The sequence below is a fragment of the Ziziphus jujuba genome, chromosome 12, assembly GCF_031755915.1.
Source record: "Ziziphus jujuba cultivar Dongzao chromosome 12, ASM3175591v1".
Taxonomy (NCBI): Eukaryota; Viridiplantae; Streptophyta; class Magnoliopsida; order Rosales; family Rhamnaceae; genus Ziziphus; species Ziziphus jujuba.
The window spans coordinates 22,709,517-22,736,642 of NC_083390.1; the positions used below are offsets into that span (position 1 = coordinate 22,709,517).

Sequence of the window (27,126 nt, forward strand, 5' to 3'; positions counted from 1 at the left end):
TATGACATATTTATTACGTTGACATATATATATATAACTTTAACTTCTTAATATTTTCCCAAAAAAAACTTTAACTACTTAATATTAATTATTTTTAATAAAATTATTGGAATGATAAAGGTTGGTATGCCCTTCCAATTTTAAATATAACAAAATTCCAGTTTACATAATTTTATTCTCCTTTTGAGTTTTACTACAAATATAATTATAATTGTAAATTTTCTTTTTCACAACATTGAAAGCATTTCTATATTTGGATAAAAATAAAAAGAATAAGAAAACTTCACATTTTTAATTTATTTTTTTATAATTATTATGCGATATATTATCAGTATTCTTTTTTTCATTTGATAAAATAGGTTTTTTTTTTTTAAAAAAAAAAATTTCAGTATTCGTTAATCAATACCGGGTTTATATATATAACCAGCACCTTAACGGATAACATATATTTGACTATTATTATATTGTTCTTAATGCCCATCTTTTTTATGGTTGTTATTTCCATTAACATATATTAGTATTTTTTGATAAAATCTTTTTATTTTCTTTCTTTTTTTTTTGATAAAATCAATATGTATTAATTTTGTATTCTATCAAAGTGTGCGCATTATAAAGGATACAAGACAATTTGTTCTGATATGTAGAGTTTAATCTATTGAAGAGTTTAATCAGTTAGATTAAAATAAAAATAATCAATTCGTTCTAATTTAAACTGTATTATAATTTTATAAAATTAAAATATTTTGAATGATTCAAAATTATATATATGCATACATAACCAGTCCTTATTATATTGTTCTTAATTATGAAAAATCTTGAATAATTTAAAATTGTATATATGCATACATAACCAGTCCTTATTATATTGTTCTTAATTATTTTTTCATCATCATTATCTTTGTTATTTCCATCAATTTGTATTAGTATTTTAAAATTAAAATATCTTGAATAATTCAAAATTGTATATATGCATACATAACCAGTCCTTATTATATTGTTTTTAATTATTTTTTCATCATCATTATCTTTGTTATCCATCAACTCGTATTAGTATTCTAAATAGAACAATTTCCTTTCATTATTTTACAAAGCTTTCCATATCATTATCATTTATCGACCTTATGGTATATAGTTGACTACTATTATATTGTTCTTAATTATTTTTTTATCATCATTATCTTTATTATTTCCATCAACTCATATTAGTATTTTAAATAGAACAATTTCCTTTTCATTATTTTACAAAGCTTTCCGTATCATTATCATCTATCGATCTTAGAGTATAGTATATAGTTGACTACTATTATATTGTTCTTAATTATTTTTCCATCATCATTATCTTTGTTACTTTTGTCAACTCGTATTAGTATTTTGAATAGAACAATTTTCCTTTCATTATTTTACAAAGCTTTCCGTATCATTATCATTTATTGACCTTAGTGTATCGTATATAGTTGACTACTATTATATTGTTCTTAATTATTTTTCCGTCATCATTATCTTTATTATTTTATTAGTATTTTAAATAGAACAATTTTCCTTTTCATTATTTTACAATGCTTTCCATATCATTATCATTTATTGACCTTAGTGTATGGTATATAGCTGACTGCTATTATATTGTTCTTAATTATTTTTCCATCATCATTATCTTTATAATTTCCATCAACTCATATTAGTATTTTAAATAGAATAATTTTCCTTCCATTATTTTACAAAGCTTTTCATATCATTATCATTTATCGACCTTAGTGTATAATATATAGTTAACTACTATTATATTGTTCTTAATTATTTTTCCATCATCATTATCTTTGTTATTTCCGTCAACTCGTAGTAGTATTTTAAATAGAACAATTTCCCTTTTATTATTTTACAAAGCTTTCCGTATCATTTTCATTTATTGACCTACAATATACAAACTAAAATGAAATATGACATAAAATAAAATTTCCAATTTTAAGAACAAAATATAAAGAACAAAGACACAGAGAAGGGAATAACAACAAAGAATTGCAAATGGTTCAAATGAAACACAACACCGAGAATTAATTGGTCATCATATTACCCATACCTTAAAGCATGATATACTTATAAAGGGATTTAATATTTAATTGGCAGTCCAAAATTTTTTCATATATAATTCATTCGATTATAAAACAGATTTGTAATTTGATTTGTAGTTTAAAAACCCACCCCTCTCGCTAATCACCAAAGTACAACCCACATACAATTTGAAAAAAGCTTAAAGTTTGTGCACAAACCATTAGAGAGAGAGAGAGAGAGAGAGAGAGAGAGAGAGAGAGAGTAATAATCAGTTCCTACTTCAAAACACATTTAGAGTTTGGAAAAACTGATGAATTATCACGAAATGTATTTTTCTTGCTGCTCCTGAAGAAGTTTTGCTGAAGACTTGGCATCCAGGTACAAAGAATTCACTTCCTCAAGGTCCGCCTGCATACCATACAAACATAAATTAACATCACTTTTGTAACCGAAAAGGGTGTTATCAAGCCAGACTTGAACCGTCCAAGCCTATTTACATTTTAGCAAACATGATCAAAACAACCTAATTCAAGCACATAAACTACTAAAGTTTTCCAATTTTGTAAATACCTTGCAAATGTTGTCACGGCCATTCATTTTCGCCACAATGCTTCCAGGAGATAGCAGCTGAACAGAATGCCTGAGGAAACAATCAAAACAACCTTCAGAGGAAAGCAGTTCTTGATAGAATTTTGAAGAGTTTTGTTTGATCATGAATGAAAACAACATTTCTAATATGGGTTAAAATTTAGGGCAGACCTTAAAGATGTTCTTTGACCAATCTCGCCAAGATAAGCCAAACTCTCCTCATCTACAACTAGTTCCTCTACCTGTGCACGTATAGCCAAAATCTGGCCCAATAAATATACAGTAGAAACATCAGTTTTTTGGAACTTGGCCGGTGTGATCAGCAAAAGAAACAGAAGCTTTGTAAAGGAAATACAAAGCACACAAGATTTGGTCTACACCTTTATCATCTCATCAGGACCATAAGTCTGTGTTCGAATAATCACCAGCCGGTCCAACAAATCAACAGGTATGCCATGAGGACTAGTCATATCTGTCCCCCTACATGGTAACATTTTTATGTTCAGAAATTAAGACATCACAGTAACCATTATCAAGGTTCATACATCACATGTGAAAATGGTCGTTCTCAAGATGAGGAATGGAATGGGAGATACTAAGACAATAACATGTGACAGCTCATATTTTGAATAATACGAGTATTTTAAGCTAACAAGATGTTTACTGTTCTTAGGTCTAGAGGTTGATATTCAGTTTTAACCATAATGCTTATTACAAAATTCTTCCCAAACATGCAATTCAGCATGCAATTGCTTCTGGATATAGAATTAGAGTCATTTGAACAAGCATCATTTAATTCCATAAACCCTGATATCTAGTTGGAACATCATGGCTGTCCCTCCTGCACCTTCAAAGTTTTTAACATGAGCACAACTACATACCTCACATTGCAAATTCCTCTATTGGTTGCAAATATAACAATTGGAGAAAGTGAGCTCTCTAAGGCACGATTCAAATATGAAAAGCACTCCATATCAAGCATATGTACCTGTTAATAATGATGTAAAAAAATGCATAAATTTTTTAACTTACTTAAGAAATGGACCCAAAAAAAAAAAAAGAAAAAAACATATCAGGGAAATGAACCTCATCAATAAATAAAACTCCAGGGACAAGCTCTGCAACACCTTCATCAATATATCGGTTAACAACCTGCCATCAGAGAAAGCTTTTTACACTCCAAAAATGGGGTTACATTCCAAACCATCTAAACATTCTTGTCTGTAAAAGAAATTATACAGCAAAGAAAGAAAATCTCCACAGTATGTAGTGAAAAAAATGACCTAGCAGGCAAAGTTGTCATAGGGTGAGTGTCAGAACTGGCAGATCGGTGCAAATTTTTGTTTTTGTGAAATCTCGAATTCCTGTTCTACTTTACTCCTCACTATAATCGTTACATGCATATCTGATGTTGAAAACAGAAAAGACTCGATTTTCTTTGATGCTCTGCCTCTGGCAATTCTCTTATTCTCATCCTCATGACTAAACTCCATCACTTTTTCTCCCTCAGTGCTGATTTTTTTCCTTCCCTATAAACACCACCTATCCTTTCTTTCCTTCAAAGGGGCAGTTGCAATAACATAAAAGGGCCTAAGTTCTGTTTATCTTAACTACTAACCTCATTTTTAGGCCTCTAAACAAAAGAAAATACTAAAAGCCAAATACCTGATCATTCGTAAGACTATACCTTATTTATTTCTTGTCGTAACTTGTCAGTGATTTCTGTTTTCCTAGGCTTCATCATTTGACCCATTAGAGACAGTATATCTTGCCCACCTTGAGGTCGTGCATTTGCAGCATCAAGATCATGCAGTGTTACATCCTGTTAACAAAATAAAATTTAAAAAAAAAAAAAAAAAAAAAGAATTTCGGTAACAAAGAAACAAATAGGACAAAAGGTTGAAGCAAAAATCAGGATGTGCTTTCAGAAATTAGAACCACCACAACATATAGAAACAAAAGGATATTCATACATGTTAAGCTAAGAGACCCTTCAAAAAAACTTTTTTATCTTATTTTCTTTCAATTTTATTAAAAAACTGTAACTCTAATACTTTTGCAGTCTTGCAGATTAATATCGTAAAATTATGCAAGTGTTTCATCCAATTCATTTAGAACCTCTGGAAAGGAAGTCACCATAAGACATAATGCCAAAGGCCCCAACTATATCAATTTATGGAGGGGTCTCAACTTTACAAGTGTATCAGCAAAATATTATAAAGTTAACCAGGAAATTTCAACACAATATTCCATATTAGTTAAACAGAGGCACAAATCAAATTCTTCTTACATATATGGCACATGGTTCACAGTCACAGATGGCAATACCCCTTTCAGAGATCTTGAAACAATTAACTTAAAGAGAACACAAAAAACAATAGCCAAAATATTTAATGTGCATTGATAACGTTGTTAAAATTGCATAACCAGCATGTGTCCAACAATAACATGGCACATCATCAATGTTATAGAGAAACACATAAGAAGAATGCAGTTCACAGAAAACAAACCTGAACTATCTCCTTCTTCTTATGAACCTCTCCTTTAGGAAGTGGAACATACTCTTCTGCTTCAAGATCAAATTCTGTAGCAAAAGCATCACTTCTACCTACCCTTTTTACTGCTCCACTATTTGCTTCAATATATATAACATCACCAGCAGCCACCTACAATATTCGTAGGAAAATCACATTGGATCAAAAAGCCTTTTCTTCCATTTAATGGTAGAATGGAGGGCAAAAGGCCCAAAAGAGAAAGAGGGGAGGGGGGAATCAACAGCCCTTGCTAGGCCAATCACACCTAAAAACAGCAGATACTTTGTATTCTAAAAGGAGAATCCAGGAAGTGGACCACTGATCATTTTATTGCAAGAAAAAGTAAAAATAGAAGGATATTACCTTTTCCTTAATCAATGCATCATAAATAGTAGGGTCCAATTTCAGTTGCTTTGTTCCTTTCACTGTTTTTAGTCCAATGATTACATGGCTAATGCTTTTACCATAACCGCCTGTCACACTCTCAGTTTCTTCAGGTGAGAGTTCAGTCACCTAAAACAAGTCTCATCATGTCGACAAGTAGAACCAGGTAAGAGGCAATATAACACAAAGATAATGGTATTACATTTATATTTCAACAACATAAGACAGTAATTAGTAACTTACCTCTCCTTCATAGACCTCTTTATTTTCCTTGATACGTAGACCGATAGCCCTTCGGAAATTTTCCATAAGAACTTCAGTTTTCTTTACTTCTGATGAGTACACTTCTGAACCAACCATCGGGCAGAATGGAACCTTAACAAAAGCACCCCCAGTGACATAGAATCAGAAAAAAACCACCATTAAAAAAAAAATAAAAAAAAATGAAATGTCAATAAAGAATTTCCATTACGAGCTATTAGTTACTAGTTAATATTTCAAAATTAATAACATTTTCTTCATAATAAATACCTTGCTTCCAAGCTCCTGGGATATTCCAAGAGCCAGTGCTGTCTTTCCAGTACCTGGAGGCCCAGCCAATAGAAGTGCTCGGCCTGCCATCTTCTTCTGCCGAATCATATCAACAACAAGCCCAGCTGCTTCTCTTGCCTCTACCTGACCCACAAAACCAGCTGCCCAAGGCATTGCTCTCCCACTGGCCTGAAATGAATTAAAAGTCATGAAACACAAACTATAGCTAAAGCAACCAAGAAAAGTACTGCAATGACATCACACAAACTTTGCAACCTTAAAACCCTAAACCCTAAAATTAGGGGAAAAAAAAAAGAAAAAAAAAAAAACATAGCATTCAGAAGAAAGAAGCCATATGCAGCACTGAAATTTTGCACACATAAAAGAGAATGAGATGCGGATAGATAAACCTCAAGACCAAGGCCTTTGATATGGGTGTGAGTGGCTACGCGCTGCTTCTTAGTGGTGGACTGAACCTCCTCTATCTTCATCTTATCTATCAATCTCTTTTTTTCACTACCTCAGTGCTCAGAGTTTAATCTGGGTTTTTGAGTAGAAACAGAATTACAGCTCCATTAACAATACAAAACAAAGCATAACGAGCACAACAAACAAAACCTTATGCAATGGTAACCGAGTATACAGGGTGAGAAAAAGGCAGAGAAAGAGATAGAGAGAAAGAGAGAGAGAGAGAGGGAGAGAGAGAAAGAAAGATGATAAATACCAGATACCGGCGGCAAGTTAGGCAGAGAGGAAATTAGGCAGCAGTACCGGAGGGATACCGACGGAGAGAAAGTGGGAACAGAGACAGTGAAAGCGAGAAAGAGAATTGAGGCTTTGCAGCAGAGTAGTCACATTCGGCTGGGAGGGAATTTTGTAGGCTGCCTTTTTTCATAGGCAAAAGTGTAAATAAGTATTATATGCAATATTTTCCGTAATACTACGTAATTATTGCAAATTGCAAATTAATATTTTTTTTTTCAAACGTTTTAGTGGAAACATAATATCAAAAAAAAAAATATATATATATATATATAGAGAGAGAGAGAGAGAGAGAAGAATGGATAAAAAAGGGTAAGTTATACCCAAAAAAAAAAAAAAAACCCTTGAATTATTGAACATTTACAAACCATATGATAGTATAGAATAACCTCAAACTATTAAAAACTTAGCAATCAAAATATATGAATCCCTCTACGTGCGACGTCTATATATTTTTATTATGAAAATTTTAATATTATCTATAATTTTTGAAAAAATTATTATTAATATTATTATATAAAAAATAAATATTGATAATAATTTTTTTTAAATTGTTGTTTTTAAAACGGTCCATATTGTAAAATTCTACCATATATATATATATAGATAATAATGATCTAATAGATTACCTAACTTATTTTTCAATACATAATAACAATAATAATATTTATGTGGCATAATATGAGCAAAAAGGAAAATGTAAAAGAATATTTAATTTTTTAAAATTCAATATTATTTACATATTATATAACAATTTAATATGCTACCATTAAAAGCTTTACTTTTTCAATGTTATCATATATTCTATATAGATATTATAGAGAGCCAATATTAAAACGAGTTAGAGAATTTACTATATCATTACTAATATATCAAGATAAAATTATTTTTATAATAAAAAATGATATTAAAGGTATCACATAGGCTACCAAATTATTTTTCACATGTATTATTATTTAATTAATTTATATTTAATAATATATATTTTTTCAAAAATTAATTTATTAATATTTATATTATATTAATATATTAACTAATCAAATAATTATATATATATATATATTTGATAAATAACTTAGAGACCAATTAATATTTGTAGTATTACTCATAAACAAATCGATCAAAATTTAAATTTTAAAATTACTTAAATGTCCATAATGTAGAAAATTGTTTTATTAAATATTGATTATATTTTTAATATTTGTTGAAAAAAATATTATTTTTAATATTCAGATAATAAAAAAAATTGGATTAAATTATTTGAGATAAGGTATAATGACCTATCAAAATGGTATATTTGTCCAATTAAAATAATTTGGTAATTGATTAAGGGGTTAATTATTATTTTAATTGTTTAAGAAGGTTATCTGTTTTTTTCTTTTTTTAAAAAGATTATTTGTAAGCATAGATAATTAATAGAAGTTTAAAGTAATTTGCCTTTTAAAAAAAATGCATCGAGCTTAGAAAAACATGTTCGTTAAAAAAAAAAAGGCTAAGAGATTAAATCGCAGAGGTCCAAGAAATCTAACGGTTCTAATTTGTGGTTCGAAAGGGAAATTAATGGGTCAAGGCCCAAATAGACGCAGACGAAAAGTTAAAGTCCACTGGGCTACATCAACGAGTCCGTCTTACCTTAGCGGAGAAGTAATTTAAATTAAATAATAATAATAATAATAATAATTAATAAATGCCAACGCTCATCAGGAAGAGCTAGAGCCTAAAAGTCCAACAACACTAAAGAAGTTTATCCCAACTGGGATTTCTGATGAACCCGAATTCCCATCGGATTGGAACTTTCAGTTTCCTAATCTTTTTTCTCTCCCTTGTTGGGGTTCAATGAATGCAGCTCTGGAGGGCTGTGAGAGTGTTTGCAATTTAGTTTTTTCGTTTCTGAGCGTGCTGTGGATTCAGACTTCATCTGGGCTTGATTTTCTTCACAAAGATGTTGCTGCATTATCAAGACCCTGCAAAATTAAAGACGAGGAAGGTTTTTTTTTTTTTTCCCCTCTTTATCATTCGTGCGTTTTTATCAGAATTGTGTTTGTTTTTTTTTTTTGGCTCTTTTATTGGGTTTTCTTGGTTTGTGTCCGTAATCTGCATTAGATCATCTATACAAATTTTTGGTCCATTTTGGTGGGAAAGGAAGGTTTCCCAATTGACCCATTATTGAGTTTGATAGTAATTTAGTCAATTATGGAACAAATGGCGTGCTATTATACTATAATTGATGCCCAGTTGATTGTATAGCCTTCTAGATTTTATTGAATATGCATTCGGGTACCATCTGGTTTGAGTTGCCAAAATGCATTTCAATGAAGAACTGGTATAAAACGATTCTGAAAATTGAAATAAAATATTTTAGTAACTCAAACCTTGTTGGTCAAATTTTATTGCTTTTCCGTGAAGAATTTACAGTTTTCAAAGAGAGACTTTTGTTTCATTAACTTGCTGGTGAGGATATCTAATATGTTGTGTTCTCATTGTTGACAGATTGTGTTTGAAGACACATATGCTGCTTCTGATTCTTTTACACTTGAGCAACTGAAAGAGTTAAGCTCAAAACGTAGATTAATTGAGGATTCCATTAATGAAAGCAGCTCTATTACTGACGCTATTGCAAGAGAAATGGCTGGAGGCTTAACTTCTCACACCGAACAGGTAATTTGTCAGTATCTTGACTTTTGTATTTGGAATTTGGAAAACCGCCTTTCTTTGTATATCTTATCAGAAAAAAAACTTATATTTTTTCCATTTTATGGATATGAATCTCACTCTTTATCAGTGGATGCTTACATGTCTTTTTATATTGGAACTCCTTATCAATTAATTCGCAGGTGTCTTGCTAACACTAACTTGTGAAACATACAGCTTAAATTTCTTATCAGGGCCCATATTAATGAGTTTATATTCTCTCGGTGCCATGTATAATTTTAGTAATTTTAATGTAATAGAAAAAATTGTCCTTCTTGTTTGATGATTTGGCAGTGAGATGTTCGATGAAAGTTTATGTTAACATGCATAGTTATTGAACGAATAATTCAGTTTCTTGCAGCATTGATCAGTCTGTGCTTATTTGTGCGTTTTGAATGCTTCAGGTTCTTTACAAGCTAGAACAGTATCTTCCATTGCTGGAAAATTTTATTTTTCATGTTGATAAAGTTAGCGGTAACTTCCAGATAGCTCAGTGGGCTTCGGACCTTAAGATACGATGGACTAGCGCTCTTATCTCTTCTTCTGGCTTGAAACTTAGAGGTCCAAAATTTTTTCAAATGGATAACTTGCGGTTTGAGCTCAGTATGACCACTTTCCTATATGGTGCAATACTTCGGCAGAGGGCTTTAGAACTCTTGCCAGTAGGTAGGTATTTGTGTTTCAGCTTCACATTTCCAATTATACTTTTCAATGGCCATGGATGTATTTACTTGATTGTGTTCTTTGCATTTCATAGATCTGGTAGAATCTACAACCCTTTTCAGACAAGCTGCTGGAGTTTATCATTATCTGGCTCACGAAGTTCTTCCTTCTTTGCAACCTTCATTAGCTGTTGAAAAGCCACCGGAAGTTGTCTCATCTTTGTCCTTTGTCTTGAGACTCATCTGTTTAGCTGATGCTCAGGTCAGCATTTAGGTTCTCAATGGATTATGGTGCACAAAATGATTGTTCCACTTGCGAAATAATATTAGTCAAATGATTGTTCCACTTGCGAAATAATATTAGTCAAACCGTGTTTTCTATTTTTTTCTCTTGGGTTTAATGAATCGAATGATAGTATATATGTGAATGCTTGTTTTTATCTGCAATTGACGTTGTTATGAAAAAATTAACAGGCAGTAACTATAAGAAAGGCTGAAGAGAAAGGTACAACTTCTGGTCTCTTGGCCAAGCTGCACCATGGTGTTGCGGAGTTACTTGATGAAGCTGCAGCTGTTTTAGACACAACAAAAATAGAATGCAAAAATATTTGTTCGCAGATTGTGGTATGTATATATGTTTTGTCTGTTCTTTTCTATTTCTTTTCGTCTACACTAAGAAGGCTCCTTGTTAGCACCATCAAATTAATATGCGATATAGTACTAGTAGGAAGGAGGAAGTCTGTGAATGAGAAGAGGAAGGAGAGAGAAGGATTATTAGATCGAGAAAGGTTAGGTTTCAGTATGTAATTTGATTAATTAATTTAATGTAATTTGATTCATTAATTTAGGGAAAATGGAGAAATATTTAATAAGAAAGAAAGGTAAATTGAAATGATGGAGATATTTGAGTGTGACAATTTAAAGAAACAGAATAAGAAATAGATTTGCTGTGAGAAATTCAAGGTAGCAAAATCTGAGGATCAAGTTTAGGGGCAGTTGCCTAAGATTGTCTGACCCCAACCAATTGATGGATGACCCCAAAAAAGAAGACGAAGGCAGTTATCTTCTGTTCCTTGGATGAGGACATTTTGAGAGTTTCTTACTGGTGCTCTTTTTTCTGGTCTGTGCAGGAATTTGTGTCTTGCTGCAGAGCGCTGCATGAGTTAAGAAGTCGGAAATTCGTGGCAGAAAATCTAAAGACTGCAAGCCAAATGGGGTTTTCCATTGGAGTTCTTCGACAAGCATTGATCGATGTGAGAAGAAAGTTGCCAAGCAAAGAATCATGGAAGTCGATATTTAAAAAGGAAATGGATGAAGTTGCTGAATTTCTCAGGAAGCTTGAACATGAGAATACATTCATTTGGAATGAGAGAGTCCCTTCTAGTGATGAGTTGCCCATACCTGAAGGTAACAAGATTGTGAATATTATACCATACCATCCCAAAAGATGGGAGAGAGAAATCTTTTTCAAGCTATAAATGTACAGAAAGGTCCCACAGTATACCAACATTTCTTTTGGGGAAGCAAAAGCTGCCTAGTTTCTTGGCTTCCTCATCCCAAAGGGCAGAAATTCTGTCTCTTTTTTTGTTTTTCATCTCTGGAGTTTTGAGTCTGGTCAAAAGCCTAAGTCCTTGTTTGCAATGAAACTCACGAACTGTTATTTTTCTGAAAACAGAAAAAAGATAGAAAACAGTCTTTGAGTTTCATGGCCAAACAAAGACTTAAGTGTTTGCTGGGTTATGGAGTTCAAGAGTTGTCTGTATCTATAATTTTTTATCAATTGACTAATTGAGCATATGAGTGAGTGATGGTTCAACTGCTTTTTGGCATTGCAGTCTCTGTCTCTCTCTTTCGTCCGAAACTCTATACTAAGCCTATTCAAATTTAGTTCATCTATACTAAGCCTATTCAAATTTAGTTCATTCAGATTCATGAAGGCAATTGCTTATGTGTGACAAGATGGCAACATCATATTTATTTTTGTCAAAAATGAAAATATATCATATAGTATTTCCATTCAAAATTAAAACGAGGACTGCGCAGCCAATTGAGGTGCAAAATTCTTGATTTTGCACCCCAAAAAAAAAAAAAAAAAAAAATCCGAATTCTTGTATAGTTTTTGACTTTGTTTTTGGCTAAAAAACCAAAAACTATTTGAAATAATTACAAAAATCACTTATGGAATTTGCTTGTATTAAACCTTGAGTCTTTGTTATTTATTATTATTATTATTATATTCTTTTTTCTTGAAAAAAAAATGATTTCTACGCTAAATTGTAAACGTAGTGTCAAAATGGTTTTTCTGTTGGAACTATCGTTAGATTTTTTTTAATATTACTATTATTAATTTTGATAAAATTGATTATGTTAACATTTGAAGTTATAATCTATACATAAAATAAAATAATTAAATTCCTAGTTTAGAATAAAATTGATAAAGTAAAATAAGTAAAACATTTTTTGATAAAAATAAAAAATAAAACATCTATAATGGTTTTTATATAATTTTTTATTAATTCTATTACAAAAAGAATAATTAAGCATATATTGATATCACCTAGGCAGTTGATTTCGTAAATAGAAAAGTTCCAATTCTCCCAGCAAAAAATAAAATAAAATAAAATAAAAATGAGAAATTCCAATTCATTCTATAAACCACGCTTTATAATTTCGGTTAAAATTTATGATACAAAGCAATATTGGTTAATTATTCACCAATTTTTTTTTTTAAAAAGCAATATTTGTGATTTAATTTTTTTTTTTTTGCTGAATTATTTAAAATTTATAGTTTATAATACTTACTGATACATGGCAACAGAAAAGAGAAAGGTGTTTATTGAATGAGATTCACATAAATTAAAAAAAAAAAAAGAAAAAGAAAAAAGAAATAGTTAATTTTCCACGTGAGCGAATTGAAGCATTTTTTGATGAAGGAAAAAAGTCGAAACTCCAGAGAGCTAGTGGGTTAGCGAGTGGCAAGTGGCAGAATCAAATCCATTCGTCGCAGGAATTTGATGATTTTAGAAATTTAAAAGACGATTTTTATTATTATTATTATTTTTTTAAAAAAAAATTAATTTTCTGTGCAACTCAGGACGCGGACACTGATCGGTGGAAGACCCGAGAAAGCAAAACCCGGAAAAAGGTGAACAACAATGGCTGTCGTTTCGAGCCAATTTCTTCCCTTGTCAAGCAAAACATGCAGAAATGGAAGACCCTTTTCGCCATTTTCACCTTTCCCTTCACTCTCACTTTTTGGTAGCAGAAAAGTTTCACCTTTTGGTACCAGAAAAGTTTCAAGTTCAAAGGAATTGAAGCTCTCGACGTCCAGGTCTTTGTCTCATGTATGTAGATTCATGTTTCTCTTTTTATGTTTTTCAAAGATTGAAATTTGGTGCTGAAATGTCAGTTCTTCATGCTTGCAGATTGGGTAGTGTTGTTTCTGAAGAGAACGCAATTGGGTCGAGTTTTTCTGGCACTGATGTTTTCAAACTCACATATTTGGAGGTTTTTTAATTTTTTAATTTTTTAATTTTTTTATTATTTATTAATCCGTGTCTCTCCTGAGATTGATTAATTTATAGTTTTCTTTGATATCTTTGTCAATATCTGATTTAGGGGAATAGTTGGTTGTGGGACGCGGGTGGGGTGAAAATATTGGTTGACCCAATCTTGGTGGGTAATTTAGATTTTGGAATCCCCTGGCTTTATGATGCTGCTAAGAAGTTTTTGAAGAATTTCCAGGTATTTTTTATTTTTTTAAAGCAATATCATGTATATTGGCCTTATTATGCTTCAACTGTTATGTTTTGTAAAAGATTGTTGTGAAAATCAATGAGCATTTCCTGATTGGTATGTAACTTTGGTGCAGTTAAGTGATCTTCCGGAAATTGATTGCTTATTAATTACACAAAGCCTCGATGATCACTGCCATTTGAAGACCTTAAAGCCCCTGTCCGAAAAGTACCCAAATCTTAGAGTCATAGCAACCCCAAATGCTAAGCAATTGCTGGATCCCCTTTTTAGCAATGTAAGTATTCAAGTTTCAAACTTTCTTTTTGCCCCTTTACTGACTGCAGCTTGCGAATGCTGGTTGTATCAGCAACTCATGTAATTTACCTGATTTAGTATGTACTCTATGCTTTGTTGATACCAACTAGAAAATTAGCACATGAAATTTAGTTTCATGGTATGTAACAGACTGGTAATAGTGATGAAGCCCTTATACAGTCAAATGCTGATAGAAAAACTCTGGCTTTAGCTTATTTGTGTTACTTTATGCAGTGGAAGTGCAGCATTAGTGTGTACATATGGCTGCCCCATTTGTAGACGAACATTGTATAGAACCCTCTAAAATTCTTACTTGACAACGTTACTATAACTTCTGTTTATTTTAAAAAAATCTATGGTTAACACGTTCTGTATCAACAGTTCTTTGATCTCTATTGCTTGGTATCAACCATCTTTTTACATTCTTTCTTTCTGTCAAAGAATAAAGATAATGAAAGAAAACTTGCACAACATTTCATACGCAGGTACTACCTGCACAAGAAATGCTTCTGCCTTATGGTTTCTTTCTATCCTGCATGAGCATGGAAATATGACGTGCAAACATACTCATGTTCATATATATTTGCTTACATAAAATATTTTCGGTGACAAACGATGGAAACCATTTATGCACAAATAAAACCAAGTATAACAATGTTTGTAATTTTACCTTTGCCTTTGTCTTTCCTCTACCAAATATCTTGTCTTAAGGATATGCAAACAAGTTTTTGAATGTGGAAAATTTTATAAGCTTTTCTCTGAAATTCTCTTGATACTTTTGGCTCAGAGATGAGGTCATTAGAGGCTTCTTTGGTTTAGACTGACGACTATTCATGATTTTCCTGTCAAATTTTCTTTGACTTGTTTGTATACCAAGAACTGAATAATGTGTGTATCTTTATTTGCCTCTATCGGGAAGAGTAAAGATCTTTTGAGTGTTCATTGATTTGGTTTTTTTCAGTTGTTTTCAGTTAGTAATGACACCTAAAGGCGTACCTTGTTTCACTAAAACTAATACAACTTTTCTTAAGAGAGGATGACTTAACTTGTACCTTATCGACCGTTTTCTGAATGTTTTCCTTCTCTTCATTTCGTGGTTAGTTAGACATGCCACCAAGATGGTGGACATGAATATAGATGAAGGCTACAAGAACTGTCTATTCACCAACTAAACCTCAATTGGTACTGTTTCAACTTTGCTTGGAGGTCAACTGAGATTGGAATTTAATCCTTATATTTAAGATAGCTCATCACAATGCTATATAATGCATTTTCATATTCTATTTGAGACGTTAAATTTCACATTTTCCAGATCACGTATGTAGAACCTGGTCAGAGCTCTGATATTGAAGCAAGAAATGGTTCTAAAGTCAGAGTTCAAGCTACTGCAGGGCCAGTTCTTGGTCCTCCTTGGCAGCGTCCTGAGAATGGGTAAAGTTTTCATGCTTTAATTGCTGAAGTGACTTTACATTTTATATCCTAATGTATTATTCTACTGGGGAACATTCTTTTCTGTCCTTTTTTACTTTGAATATTAATTAATTACTTAACCGATATAATCCTTTCCTTTTTGAATATGTGGCCCAGGTGTGAGTTCAATATCTATGAAGGGTTCTTCCCTTGGCTGCAAATTGCTCTTTAATTACTAGTTCAATTCTTTTATTTATTTGTTTTTTCTTTGGGTAATTAATGGTCCAGGTACCTTGTCATTTCCCCACAAGGCCAATTGACACTGTACTATGAACCGCACTGTGTGTACAACAAGAGTTTTCTTGAGAAGGAAAGGGCAGATATTGTCATCACACCAGTCATAAAGCAGCTTCTGCCTAATTTTACACTTGTCTCCGGACAAGAAGATGCAGTTCAACTTGCAAAGCTGCTGCATGCCAAGTAAAAAGTCTTCTCCTACTTTAGCTCTTGGCTTCCAAATCAGTGTAAAATCCAACATTATCATTATACTCATTGTCTTTCAACATCTTGTAGGTTCATAGTTCCTATGAAAAATGGAGACCTGGACAGCAAAGGGTTTCTAGCTAGCATAATTCAAGCTGAGGGAACTGTAGAATCATTCAAGGTCTGCATTTTTATTATTATTTTTTTTTCCATTATTTGCAAATAGTTAACTTATGCATCATGGTCTTGGAGCATCGGATACCTTGGTTGGAAGTATGCTTTTGCTTCTAAATCAGTGCATTCAAGGAGATTCTTGTGAGAAGCATAACCATCCTATTTACCTTTTTGCACTGTATAAAAAGTCCATTTTCTTTCTATACTAAGAACTAGAATAATTCTTGGAAGTGTGTTTCTGTTTCCTTGCTTCGTTCTTTGTGGTGCTCCCTACATATGAACACCGGAAGCCATTTGGTACCAACCATTCATCAAGCATACTTTTTTGTCGTAGCAAAGAAATCATGAACGATGGTGAACTTGTTAAGTTGATGGAAGTTGGGACTTACTACATTTGGCTGTGTTTTATGCATATTCAATTCTCATACATGCTAAAGGAATGGATTTCTTTCCAATATTCTATTTTCTAGTCCTTTATATTTCTTCAGATGACATTCATATGATTTTCAATCTTCAATTTCTTGAAATCTTCTTCTCTTCAAATGCTTGTTCCACAATTTTTGTTTACCACAGAAAAGTTTTCCTTGAAATAAGGGGAACTGAGTCTGGAATCTAATGCAGGAACTCTTGTCAAAGGAATTGCCGGATGCACAAGTGCTAGAGCCTACTCCTGGTGTGCCAATAGAAATCCAAGCACCTTAGAGGCTTTTTTTTCTTTGGCATAATATTACATCTTGTATTGGTATACAGGAAAGAAAAACATGCGTAGTTGTAATTTCCATTGTAAAAATTCTACAACTTTTCTTACCCATCCTTTTCACAAAAAGGAGTCCAATTTCCTGGGTCGATGTTGCTAGGCACTGTAGGTAGAAATGAAACGAGGATTCTATTTCATTACTTGATGTACTCTCAAAAGTGACCTTTATATACAGCTGCGGTGCAACTGTAATCTTGTAAGAAAAAACATGCCGAGATTATATTAGCTTATCCGCATTATAATTAAACAGAAAAGCAATGAATAAAATATTTATCAAAAAAAAAAAGGTTTTGTATTATTGGGGGTTGAATGATACTCAAATTATATCACTTATGTTAGGAAATTAGTAGTAGAATAATGTTCTATAAGTATTATCTATAAGTATTAAAGGCTTAGAAACTGGATATGGAATAATTTATTCCTAGTCAAGCAAAAAAGTAAAATGAAAAATAAAAAATAAAGAGAATATTTATTTTAACAAGGCTTTTACTTTGCATGTATACACTCCACTCAAAAGAGAAAGATTACTGCCTGTTGATCTGACAAAATTGAATTTAAATTTTATCAAGAGCTAGCTTTTGGTGTATGTATATGTGTTTATGATATAAAATGATATATATACAATTTATTTTTGTCACATAGCTATAGCTCGTGATAAGGCGAGCTCAAACGGTAGACTTCTGCTCTTTCTTCCACAATGTAAGCTTCGCTTTTTAGATAATCTGAATTGTTTTAATAATTAGCTTCTTCTTAGTGAATCAATTAACTAAGACTAAGAATATATGTTAGCAAATATTAAGTGGTGGTAGTTAAGCTTAAGAACCAATAAAATCTCCTCCTTTCCCTGTAAAGGAAACTAATAGGAAGCATAGTATACATGATTGTGAAAGCCACAAAAAGTAAGTCCCCAATGCATTTGGACGAGTTTGCATCCTTTATAGGAATGGTCATTATTATTATTATAGTATGAAGATTTCCTAGAAGAATATTATTTTCTATATATTTTTATGGCTGATTTGGCCGGTTTTGATTCCCAACTCTTGTTGGTTTAAACCTTGTCGATGATGAAGAGAACTTTCACAAACTCAATCATCAAAGTGGTTTCAGTTATATATGTTTTCTATAACTAATTTGGTAATATTTGTATATATTTATATATATATATATATATAGCTATGTGTAAGGCAATTCATGAATGAATTTGGCCAAAATTGTGGGCTCTACAGAACTGAAATGAGGGACTGAATTCAACTCTCTGATTAAGTAAATAAGATAATGGAATTCCCAATTGGTAATTTTTGGGCTCGTAATTACTAATAGTTACAAATCACGTTCCAAAAGCACACTAAATAGGCCAAATGCATTTTATGATGTAAGCAAATCAACTCTTTCAGTTTCGTCAAACTCTCGACAATTAATTAAACAACGATCCAAATTGTATTTTTATAAGCATTAAGATTTGTGTTTCAGGATTTAAATATAAAAATTTGGCATTATATGAGGTGTGCCATATCGCATTATAATGTCAAATTACACATAGTTCCAACTAATATGTCCCACAGATTATTTATTTAATCTCATAACAAATGTCCATCATATGCAGGCTAGCTATAGCATAATTATATGGGGGTGTGTGTATATATATATATATATATATATACACACGAGAGAAAAAGAGTTTGTAGAAATATGAATGAAAGTGAAGAACATGAGAAAGATCAATCTGATCATGACAAGTTTTGGTTTGAAAATCACAAGTGAGTCAACTTGGTAGAAGGTGGGCTATCAAACTCATGAAGGGTGTAAAACCATAAAATAATTGGTTCATGTAGAATATATAATTATAATGTTATTTTGGATTTAATTAATTCCCAAGTAGCCGAGGTATATCGCAGTCTTTTATGCATGTTTAGTCGAAAGTCAATATCAAATTGGAAAAAAATAATAATAAAATTATGCAACTGCTCTGCAATAAAATGCGTGATTCGCATGCAGAGGGCAAAAAATACTGTTCTCCTAGGAAGTAGATCATCTTATTATTATTATTACTATTATTATTACTTGAACTTGATAAATTGTTCATAATAAACCTGGTAATAATTTGAACCTGCATTAATGCAGAGAACGACACTTTTGCCATCCCATATATATAATCCCCTAAATACTTCAAATTCTATTATTAGCCAAATATATATATATATTAACTATGGGATAAGTACACAAACTTTACGTTCTAGTTTGAAAAATTTTCATATTTGTTGTTATATTTTGATTTTTTTTTTTTCAGACACTACCCTTTTAATTTTCTATTCTTTACAAATTATTTGTTTTCAATATATATAGATTATTACGTTTAAAATTGAAAAGCGAAAGGATAATAATGTCCATCTAGTTAAAAAAAAATTATTAAAACAAACTTCATTATTAAGTTCATAAAATTTCTTAACAAATACTAATTACTGCCCTCTATATTTATCGATGTCACGTTAACATGATAACATCTACTACAAAACATAATCCAATCCAAAATTTCATTTTTGCCCCTTCTTCCTCTCAATTATATATTCCAATATAAGACCTATTTAGGAACCCAACAATTATTTGTTTTAAAAACTTTTAAGTTTGTAATTTTGTAATCTTCTTATCAATGTTTCAATTATATTATTTTCTTTTTATTAAAACATTTTCTTTCTTGTTTATATTTTAAAAAAAGGTATTTGATTTATCAAACATATGCATGTAAATGTGGATGAGATTTTTTCACTTCAGTTTTCTCTTAAAAGGATCCTAAAGTCTTTGGCGGAGACCCAAAATATTTGAGGATAATTCTGTTAAGGCAATTAGAGGCAGATTAAGGGACATGTGTTTTCCTGATCAGTAGCTCCTAAAGGTGTTAAAATTAAAGCTGCAAATTGCTTGGCTATAATTGCAACAAAGACTACCTTGATTGATTATGAGGATAAAGAAGTCAAAATATCTTATTACAGTCAGCGTATTTCAATTAGAAGGGTATTGTTGTCTTTTCATTTATTAATATAAGATTAAATTATATATCTTATATTGAAAAAGAATTATTTGAAATGAAAAAGAAAATAAAAGTGAAATATATTAAAAAAAAAAATCAAAGCACAAGAATAAAAGTGAAAAACTTTCAAACTATGAGATAAGTTTCTGTAATTGTTTCTGTTAACTATTATATATTAGGATATCCCTCGTGGCTATATAACTATAAGAATTAAAATAAAACAAAGAATAATAATTAATTTGATTTCCAAAAGGGGAATTTAATATTAATTTTGCTTCTTCTTCTACTTCTATTTTTTTTTTTTTTTGTGGTTTTCTTATTTATAATTTGTAGAATGCCACTCCTGTCTGTATAAACTATTGAAATAGATAAAACTATGAAAAGTAAAGTAAAAAAGAAAATAAACTTCCATCTTTAACTTTACAGTCATAAATATAAATAAGTCCCACTACAGTGTTATTCGTAAGTAAAACCATGAATTATCCTCTTCGAGAAGAGAGAGAGAGAAAAAAAAAAAAAAAGAAACATAATTAATTATCCCTGCCAAGACCCAGCATTAATTTTCAACTTGGAATGAAATAAAATATTATCATATATACACAGATAGAGATCTAGAGAGAGAGGGCATGATCCATCCGCCTAATTAATAAAATATGAATAGATTGAATATTGGATATTAGTCCACCAACCAATTGATATGCATGTTTTTGAAATGAGATAAAAAAAAAAAAAATTGATCATTCTTTTTCCAAATTTTATATTGAAATCTTATGCAAATGATAAGAAGAATATGCCATGAAATTCCTCTTTCTTGACGATTTCCTAACCAAAAATAAACAAGAAATCTGTTGTATCGACTCCTTTCGTGCATGGCTTTTTTTAATATCCAGCAAGAGTCATTTGGCCTTATGACTCCCCCAAAGGACACTCAATTCTGTCTACAATAATCCAGGCCCTACTCCACCTTCCATGGAGAAAATTTTCCATATGATATTCTTACATTATTTTATATAATGTTTATCTATTTATTTTTTCTTCCTCTATATCCTAACACTCATTCCCAATATTATATATATGTATAAGAATTCTTTTCAAATTAGAGAAATTTTTTGGTTTTCCCCACTGATATTCAAATTAGAGAATTTTGACTTATTCATTTGACAAATAATAAAAAATTATGACATCTCGTCTATATATGTTAAAAAATCAAATAATAATTACTAATCTATCAAATGGATAAGTATTTACCATATAAACAATTTGTTTTAACAGATCTTTATAATGTACAAATATATGTTATTAAAATAACTTTGATATAATATCCACTACGATAAAAACTAATAAATAGGGCATCTTTTAATTTGCTTGAAGTCATTGCCAGCTCAAAGAGGAAAAGATACATAAGCACCAATGAGTCTCTTTCTAATTAAATATTGTTTGGTTCCTTGGAATCTTCGAGAAGGTAAGATTCTTTGAGGGGATCAGAATATCTTCTTGAAAGGTTGTTACCTAGAAGATAAGTTAAACAAAGGAAGATTATGAGAAAGCCCATTTTGATGATAACTTAAACGTATAACAATAATATTCTATTCCTAATTAAAAAATTTGGTTAATTACCCAAGCATATGTTGGAATATTCGAATGGTGGACCACGGAAAGATGGTGTGCGTTTTTCACTGGATATACATAATATATAAACTTCTTTTTTTATATTCGAAAAAAACAGAAATTGTTCCAACCACACCAGAATTGACCTTCTTTTTTTTTTTTTTTTGTGGGTAAATCACACAGAATTGTCCCATGTGCCTGTATGTTGACACAAAATGATAATAAAAAAAAAAAATTGATAATATATGTTTGCCCTAGTTGTACTAAGATTCTCAAGGCCACCACGTTTTAAAAATGATTTAGATCACCGCCATGCAAGCTTTCATTGCATTCATTGCCGTCTCTTTCTCTCTCTCTTTTCTCTCTCTAAATATGTATTATTATGTTTTACGTATTTCCTTTTTTTTTTTCTTGGTTGCAATAATGTTTATGCATTTCACTATTTATGGTTGCTTGAAACATGAAGTTTTTCTTCTTATTTTAGTGAAGCTGTCCCATTATCAATCTTGGACGTGAATGTTCCTCCAATCTTTTGATTGCCTGAGCAAGATGGCAAATCCAATTCCAAGATTAGCACGCTTAGTTATTTGTTAATATTTTATATATTTATTAGGATTTGGAGTATTTTTGGTGACATGTACAAAGTAGAGGACAAAAATTGAGGCAAATTTTGGACACGAGGTTTTCCATGATGAGTTGAAGTTTATCTTTATAATAAAAATTTATTGTTGAAATTCAACATAACAAATATAACCCTTCATGATCTCCCAGAACTTCTCTTTTCGGCTATTGCAATGTCTCCCAACTTTTGTAAGGAATTCATTTATTGAGAAGCATAAATTTTATCCATATATAAAAAAAAAAATAAAAAAAAAAGTAGCTAAGTGGCATTCTTTAAATAGTTGAAGTGCAATGTAAAAAGGCTGAAATTCATGAACCATGTAAAACTTACCCAAAAAAAAAAAAAAAAAAAGGAAGGGGGCACATTGCGAAATTGTGAATATTGACCTACCAAAAAGGTCAAAACATTATTTAGCAATAAAAACGAAGAAAACAGAATAACCCACATGGGAGGGTAGGTGAGAAAGATTTGTGAAGGTTCTGGATAAAGTATGCCCATCTGACTTTCCCAAGACAATCCTAAATTTATTCATTTTCATGCTTCACGAGGGACATAAAGGCTGAATTTTTCAACCCAAGATTTATTCTGATATTAAATATTAGGAATTTGAATACTGAATTATTATCCCAAAAGATAATAAAGTTTTACTCTTGGATTCTCTAATCTCTAGCATAAACTTTCATCCGAAAATTGGCTTCCCATACATCACAAGTTTCTAATAAATCTAAGTTCGATACACATTGGGAGGTGACAAAACCATAAGAATATGAGGTTCAAAAATTCTAAAAACTACATGAAGTTTTTTGTTTTTTTTTTTTTTTTTTTTTTTTTCCTTATGGTTTCCTTTTGGTATGAATGAACAAGGAAAATTCAAACCACGCTTTTTGCTTATACGCGATCTTTTACTTTCTATAACTCAGGGCATGCATCCATATAAAGCTAGATAAGATTTTTCTTTTAGATCTTCAACTAAAATTAATTGCTTATTTTCTTGGGTGGTGAGATTTCCTCGAGGGTCAAGGTTCCGGATTGTCATTTTTTTTTCTATCTTTAAAATGAAGAAAATCGTTTCATTTTTCTCTCGTGAAGCAATTTGAAAAATATGATCAGTCTGAAAGGTGGATCCCACAATTTGTATACAAGAATAACCAAAAGTAGACCCATTTTTTTTCATTCATTAAAGCCTTCTTTGGCTGTTTGCAGAAATAGACAAATTCAGTAGTTGATTTTTCCACCACGATAGTAATTTTGAGTAAAGTAGAAATCCAATGAATCAACTGTCAGTTGTTAGAAACTACAATAGTAGCTCATTAGCTATTTAGTGATTTATTATTATTATTTTTTTAAAATTTGAAGACAAAATTTTATAACAATGGCATTTAAAAGTTGGCTCACTTTAATTTTGGTGATAAGATTTACGAATAATGATGCTAACAATCTTCAGCTTACACTTGGTACATGATCAACTATAAAACTATTATGTTTTAAGTAAAAAGTGAAGAAATTAAGACAAATGATTACGACAAATATATTTTGAAGATGGACAGAAAAGTCCATATATTCTCCCACATTAGGTTAATATAATTATTGAAATCGAAAGAGTTATTCGTTCCAATAGCGGACAGGACAGCACTAAAATACAAATACTGGAATAGTAGAGTATATGAGGTCCAGGTAAATCCTCATTTCCAAACAATGTAGATTCCGGATATGCTCAAGCATCAAAGTTTTTGGCTTCTGCTTTCAAGTTCTTTGTATAATTTATTCCACTTCAAAACTTTTTTGTCACTATCCATAGTATCCAAAAAAAGAAAAAAAGAAAAAAAAAAACATCCTCTACATGCATTTTACAGTCCAGAAACAACAACAGGGGCCAAAAAAAAAAAAAAAAAAGGTCAGAATGATGTGGTGACTTTCTACCGAGGACTGGCTTGGTTACAAAAATTTACATCATTCTTCAAGAGATTAAAACAAAGAGGAAGTTGTAGTTGTGTGAGTGGAGGATGAAGTGGCTGGAGAATTGGAATGAGCATGGCCATCACTATGGCTAATCCTTTCTTCCGAATAAGAAGATTCAGATTGCTTAAGTTGTGGTCTTTTAATTATAGATGTCGTCGGCTGTGTGACCGCTGTAGGCGGTGGTGCAGCCACCGGGGCATAGATTCCATTGGTTGCAGCAACAGTAGAGGTCTCCCCTGGTGCTGTGGTGGTTGCTGCTACAGCAGCATATTCTGGTGGTGGCATCCATATGCCTCCCACAACTACAATTTGAGGTGTTTGTGCATTTCCATTGTTATGGATAGCTGTACTTGGTCTCCTGGTGTGCAACCGATATTTCTGTAATTAACAAAGTTTGATAAAAAAAAATAGTCAATCCCCAATAGAAGAAAATTGTGTTGATAAATCCTAGATTAACATTGTACATTCTAAATAGAAGAAAACAAACCAAATGGGTACCAATGTATTGCATGCTAGAACTTTTAAATTCCATGATCCTAAAAGAAAAACTCTCTCTTTCGCTACTTCAGACAATGTATGCTTGTGTAATGGCGCAGTATTTTCCTCCCAAAAATTAACAGAGTCAATCCAAATTAACCAAGATGACGAAAATTCGATCAACCACTAAAAGAAATATACTAAAAGCTTACACAAGAAAAATTGCTTGATTATTTACACAGGACCTTTTTACATGATCAAAGTCCTAATATGTAATTTTGTATCTGTAAAAGTGAAAAAGATCATTAGAAATTATTCTCAGGAAGACAAAAATGCCTAGAATTCACAGGGATATCCATAGCCACAGTCTCAAAGACTACTCTGGTAATACTGTTAATTGCAGATAAACAATTGACGGAACACAACTCATGACTTTAATTGGAAAAATTTACGCATGTATGAAAGAAATAATCTAAAAAGCTAAAAGTTTAGTTTAGAGTCAAAAACAAGCCGAGAAAAATCATCATCAAAAGAACTTGGCAATTAACAAACAATAGCATGACACGAAGTCCAGTAAGAACAAAATAATTAGCACACAGATAACCAAAACAAACCACGAACCTGTAAATGGCTTTTGACTTCATCATTAGTAAGTCCATCAACCTTCATCAGCTCCCTAATTTGCTTAGGAGTAGCAGCTACAAGAAGAAAACCATTAAAATCCCAAAATCAATAATCATTCTTTTCCATTCAATCCCGAAAATTAACTAATTAGATCTCATAATAATTAAAAAAAAAAAAAAAGGAAAGAGAATATAATTTGATAGCAAAACCATACCATGGGAACCGCCAAGCTGTTGAAGGGCATTCAAGAATCTCCGGTGTAACTCCGGCGACCAGTTTCGCCTCTGCTTCCTCTGACCATCTTTGTCTTCTTTTTTGGTGTTTCCACCACTACCTCCTCCGGCAGCCGGTTCGGGAGTCGCGCTTGTCTCCGGAGCCGAAGGAGTAGCTTTACCAACTGACCCATTAGCCTTTGCAACACTTTTCTCCCGTTGAAAAGGCTGGAAAGCACCACCATTTCTCTTCACCTCCACCACCGACGCCTTTCTAGGCAACTCCTGCAACATTAGCCACCACAAAATCAAAATATTTCCGTTCTCTCATTTTCATTTTTCTTTTTTCTCCACTCACTTTTCATAGCAGCTTAAACTAAAAATATAAAGGTGACAAATTTGGTCTCTATTTATTTATTTATTTTTATTTTTTTTTTGCTATTTTGCTCTTAAGTATTTTTTTACCTCTTTATGGGGTGGATCTGGAGTTGGATTCCATAGTTGAACAGATCTAAGCCAGTCTGATTTCTTCTTATCTCCAATATTATTATTATTATCATTATCCTTGTCACTGTTCTTCTTCGGCTTCATTGATTGTTGTTCTTCACCGTCATCTTCCTCCTCATTATCCGAACAAGAAATCCTTTTCATGGGAATGAATTCCTCAAACACATGGCCTTCACTCGAAGTTTGCCCCGAACACTCTGATTGTCCGTGCAAGTACTCCGTCGTCGTCCCCGACAATTGTTGTCGGCACCTCTCAATGGCTGCCAAAAAAATAAAAAATAAAAACCCAGAAAACAAAACCCAAAAAAAATAAAAATAAAAATAAAAAACTACAACCGATCAGATATCCAACCCCAAAAAACAAAATTTAATTTTTCTTTTTGTATTAAGAATCATGCTGAAAATCGAAAAGGGTATTTTTTTACAAACCTTGTGTCACAAGCTCCAAACACAGAGGAAGCTCTCTCTGAAAAACCTGTATCTTTCTCCGTTCTTCTTCTAAAGCTTCCACATACTCACGGAATCCCAACCCTGAACCCTGCATTATCCTTTTTTTTTTTTTTTTTTTGGTTCAGTAAGTTTTGGCTTTTTTTTTTTTTTTTTTTTTTTTTTTGGGTCTTCAATATTCTGTATCTGGGTTTTCGTTTATATGAAGAGGGTAATTGTCTAAAAGCATAGATAGATCCGAAACAAGGGAAATGATCCAGAATCAGGTTATGGGTTTTTCAAAGACGAATATAGGATCCAAGTAGAATCAGAAAAGGGAATAATCTTGCAAACCAAGCCAAACCCAACAAATTATTTTCCCTTTTTTTTTGTTTTTTTTAAATAGAAAAACAGAATAGAATTAATTCTAGAGAGAGAAAATAGATAGTTTCTCAAATTTTTTAATTTTTTGGCAAGGGAATTGAACGAGGGTTTATAGGAAGAGAAAAGAAAGCAAGACATGGAGAGAGAAATAGTGAGATGTCGAAGTCGGGGCGTCGCGTACAAAACGAATCTCTGATTGGATTTTTATTT

General features: G+C 31.6%; 4 protein-coding genes across 5 annotated transcripts; 2 read left to right on the forward strand and 2 right to left on the reverse strand.

Annotated features, from left to right (window-relative positions):
* Positions 1–2,102: 2,102 nt before the first annotated feature.
* LOC107429515 (ruvB-like protein 1) lies at positions 2,103–6,969 on the reverse strand. The gene is made up of 13 exons (XM_016040215.4): positions 6,808–6,969; positions 6,494–6,623; positions 6,084–6,272; positions 5,796–5,927; positions 5,532–5,681; positions 5,145–5,300; positions 4,322–4,456; positions 3,721–3,786; positions 3,516–3,622; positions 3,015–3,114; positions 2,806–2,897; positions 2,617–2,686; positions 2,103–2,454 (listed from the first exon to the last, which is right to left on the reverse strand). The coding sequence occupies exons 2-13, from the start codon at positions 6,572–6,574 to the stop codon at positions 2,365–2,367; spliced, it is 1,368 nt and encodes a 455-aa protein (XP_015895701.3). The 5' UTR covers positions 6,575–6,623; positions 6,808–6,969; the 3' UTR covers positions 2,103–2,364.
* A 1,576-nt stretch (positions 6,970–8,545) lies between these two features.
* LOC107429501 (uncharacterized) lies at positions 8,546–12,124 on the forward strand. 2 transcript variants are annotated; one of them, XM_060813249.1, is made up of 6 exons: positions 8,546–8,832; positions 9,336–9,503; positions 10,022–10,202; positions 10,294–10,460; positions 10,673–10,822; positions 11,329–12,124. In XM_060813249.1, the coding sequence occupies exons 1-6, from the start codon at positions 8,788–8,790 to the stop codon at positions 11,674–11,676; spliced, it is 1,059 nt and encodes a 352-aa protein (XP_060669232.1). In that variant the 5' UTR covers positions 8,546–8,787; the 3' UTR covers positions 11,677–12,124. The 2 variants fall into 2 exon arrangements, with proteins under 2 accessions (XP_060669232.1, XP_015895684.3); XM_016040198.4 differs by having other exon boundaries at positions 9,941–10,202; positions 11,329–12,122.
* A 1,027-nt stretch (positions 12,125–13,151) lies between these two features.
* On the forward strand, positions 13,152–17,107 carry LOC107429489 (uncharacterized). Its single transcript, XM_016040182.4, has 8 exons — positions 13,152–13,529; positions 13,624–13,705; positions 13,817–13,942; positions 14,070–14,228; positions 15,561–15,679; positions 15,947–16,138; positions 16,232–16,322; positions 16,937–17,107. Exons 1-8 carry the CDS (start codon positions 13,354–13,356, stop codon positions 17,015–17,017), a joined length of 1,026 nt encoding a protein of 341 aa, XP_015895668.3. The 5' UTR covers positions 13,152–13,353; the 3' UTR covers positions 17,018–17,107.
* A 6,931-nt stretch (positions 17,108–24,038) lies between these two features.
* Positions 24,039–27,087, reverse strand: LOC107429484 (transcription factor HHO3). Its single transcript, XM_016040176.3, has 5 exons — positions 26,536–27,087; positions 26,065–26,366; positions 25,602–25,884; positions 25,385–25,461; positions 24,039–24,664 (listed from the first exon to the last, which is right to left on the reverse strand). The coding sequence occupies exons 1-5, from the start codon at positions 26,648–26,650 to the stop codon at positions 24,293–24,295; spliced, it is 1,149 nt and encodes a 382-aa protein (XP_015895662.3). The 5' UTR covers positions 26,651–27,087; the 3' UTR covers positions 24,039–24,292.
* Positions 27,088–27,126: the final 39 nt, after the last annotated feature.

What these genes read in the sequence shown, in the direction of transcription:
- LOC107429515 (XM_016040215.4), bottom strand. Translation starts at nt 6,574, where the DNA reads ATGAAGATAGAGGAGGTTCAGTCCACCACTAAGAAGCAGCGCGTAGCC. An exon ending in TACGACAAGAAATAAATAAG is followed by an intron (nt 3,787 to 4,321) that starts GTATAGTCTTAC and finishes CTCTGATGGCAG; the next exon opens with GTTGTTAACCGATATATTGA. An exon ending in AGAGGAATTTGCAATGTGAG is followed by an intron (nt 3,115 to 3,515) that starts GTATGTAGTTGT and finishes GTTACCATGTAG; the next exon opens with GGGGACAGATATGACTAGTC.
- LOC107429501 (XM_016040198.4), top strand. Translation starts at nt 8,788, where the DNA reads ATGTTGCTGCATTATCAAGACCCTGCAAAATTAAAGACGAGGAAG. An exon ending in TTTAGAACTCTTGCCAGTAG is followed by an intron (nt 10,203 to 10,293) that starts GTAGGTATTTGT and finishes TGCATTTCATAG; the next exon opens with ATCTGGTAGAATCTACAACC. An exon ending in ATATTTGTTCGCAGATTGTG is followed by an intron (nt 10,823 to 11,328) that starts GTATGTATATAT and finishes TGGTCTGTGCAG; the next exon opens with GAATTTGTGTCTTGCTGCAG.
- LOC107429489 (XM_016040182.4), top strand. Translation starts at nt 13,354, where the DNA reads ATGGCTGTCGTTTCGAGCCAATTTCTTCCCTTGTCAAGCAAAACATGC. An exon ending in TGGATCCCCTTTTTAGCAAT is followed by an intron (nt 14,229 to 15,560) that starts GTAAGTATTCAA and finishes CACATTTTCCAG; the next exon opens with ATCACGTATGTAGAACCTGG. An exon ending in GCAAAGCTGCTGCATGCCAA is followed by an intron (nt 16,139 to 16,231) that starts GTAAAAAGTCTT and finishes AACATCTTGTAG; the next exon opens with GTTCATAGTTCCTATGAAAA.
- LOC107429484 (XM_016040176.3), bottom strand. Translation starts at nt 26,650, where the DNA reads ATGCAGGGTTCAGGGTTGGGATTCCGTGAGTATGTGGAAGCTTTAGAA. An exon ending in TTTGGAGCTTGTGACACAAG is followed by an intron (nt 26,367 to 26,535) that starts GTTTGTAAAAAA and finishes TTTTTTTGGCAG; the next exon opens with CCATTGAGAGGTGCCGACAA. An exon ending in AAGTCAAAAGCCATTTACAG is followed by an intron (nt 24,665 to 25,384) that starts GTTCGTGGTTTG and finishes TGTTAATTACAG; the next exon opens with AAATATCGGTTGCACACCAG.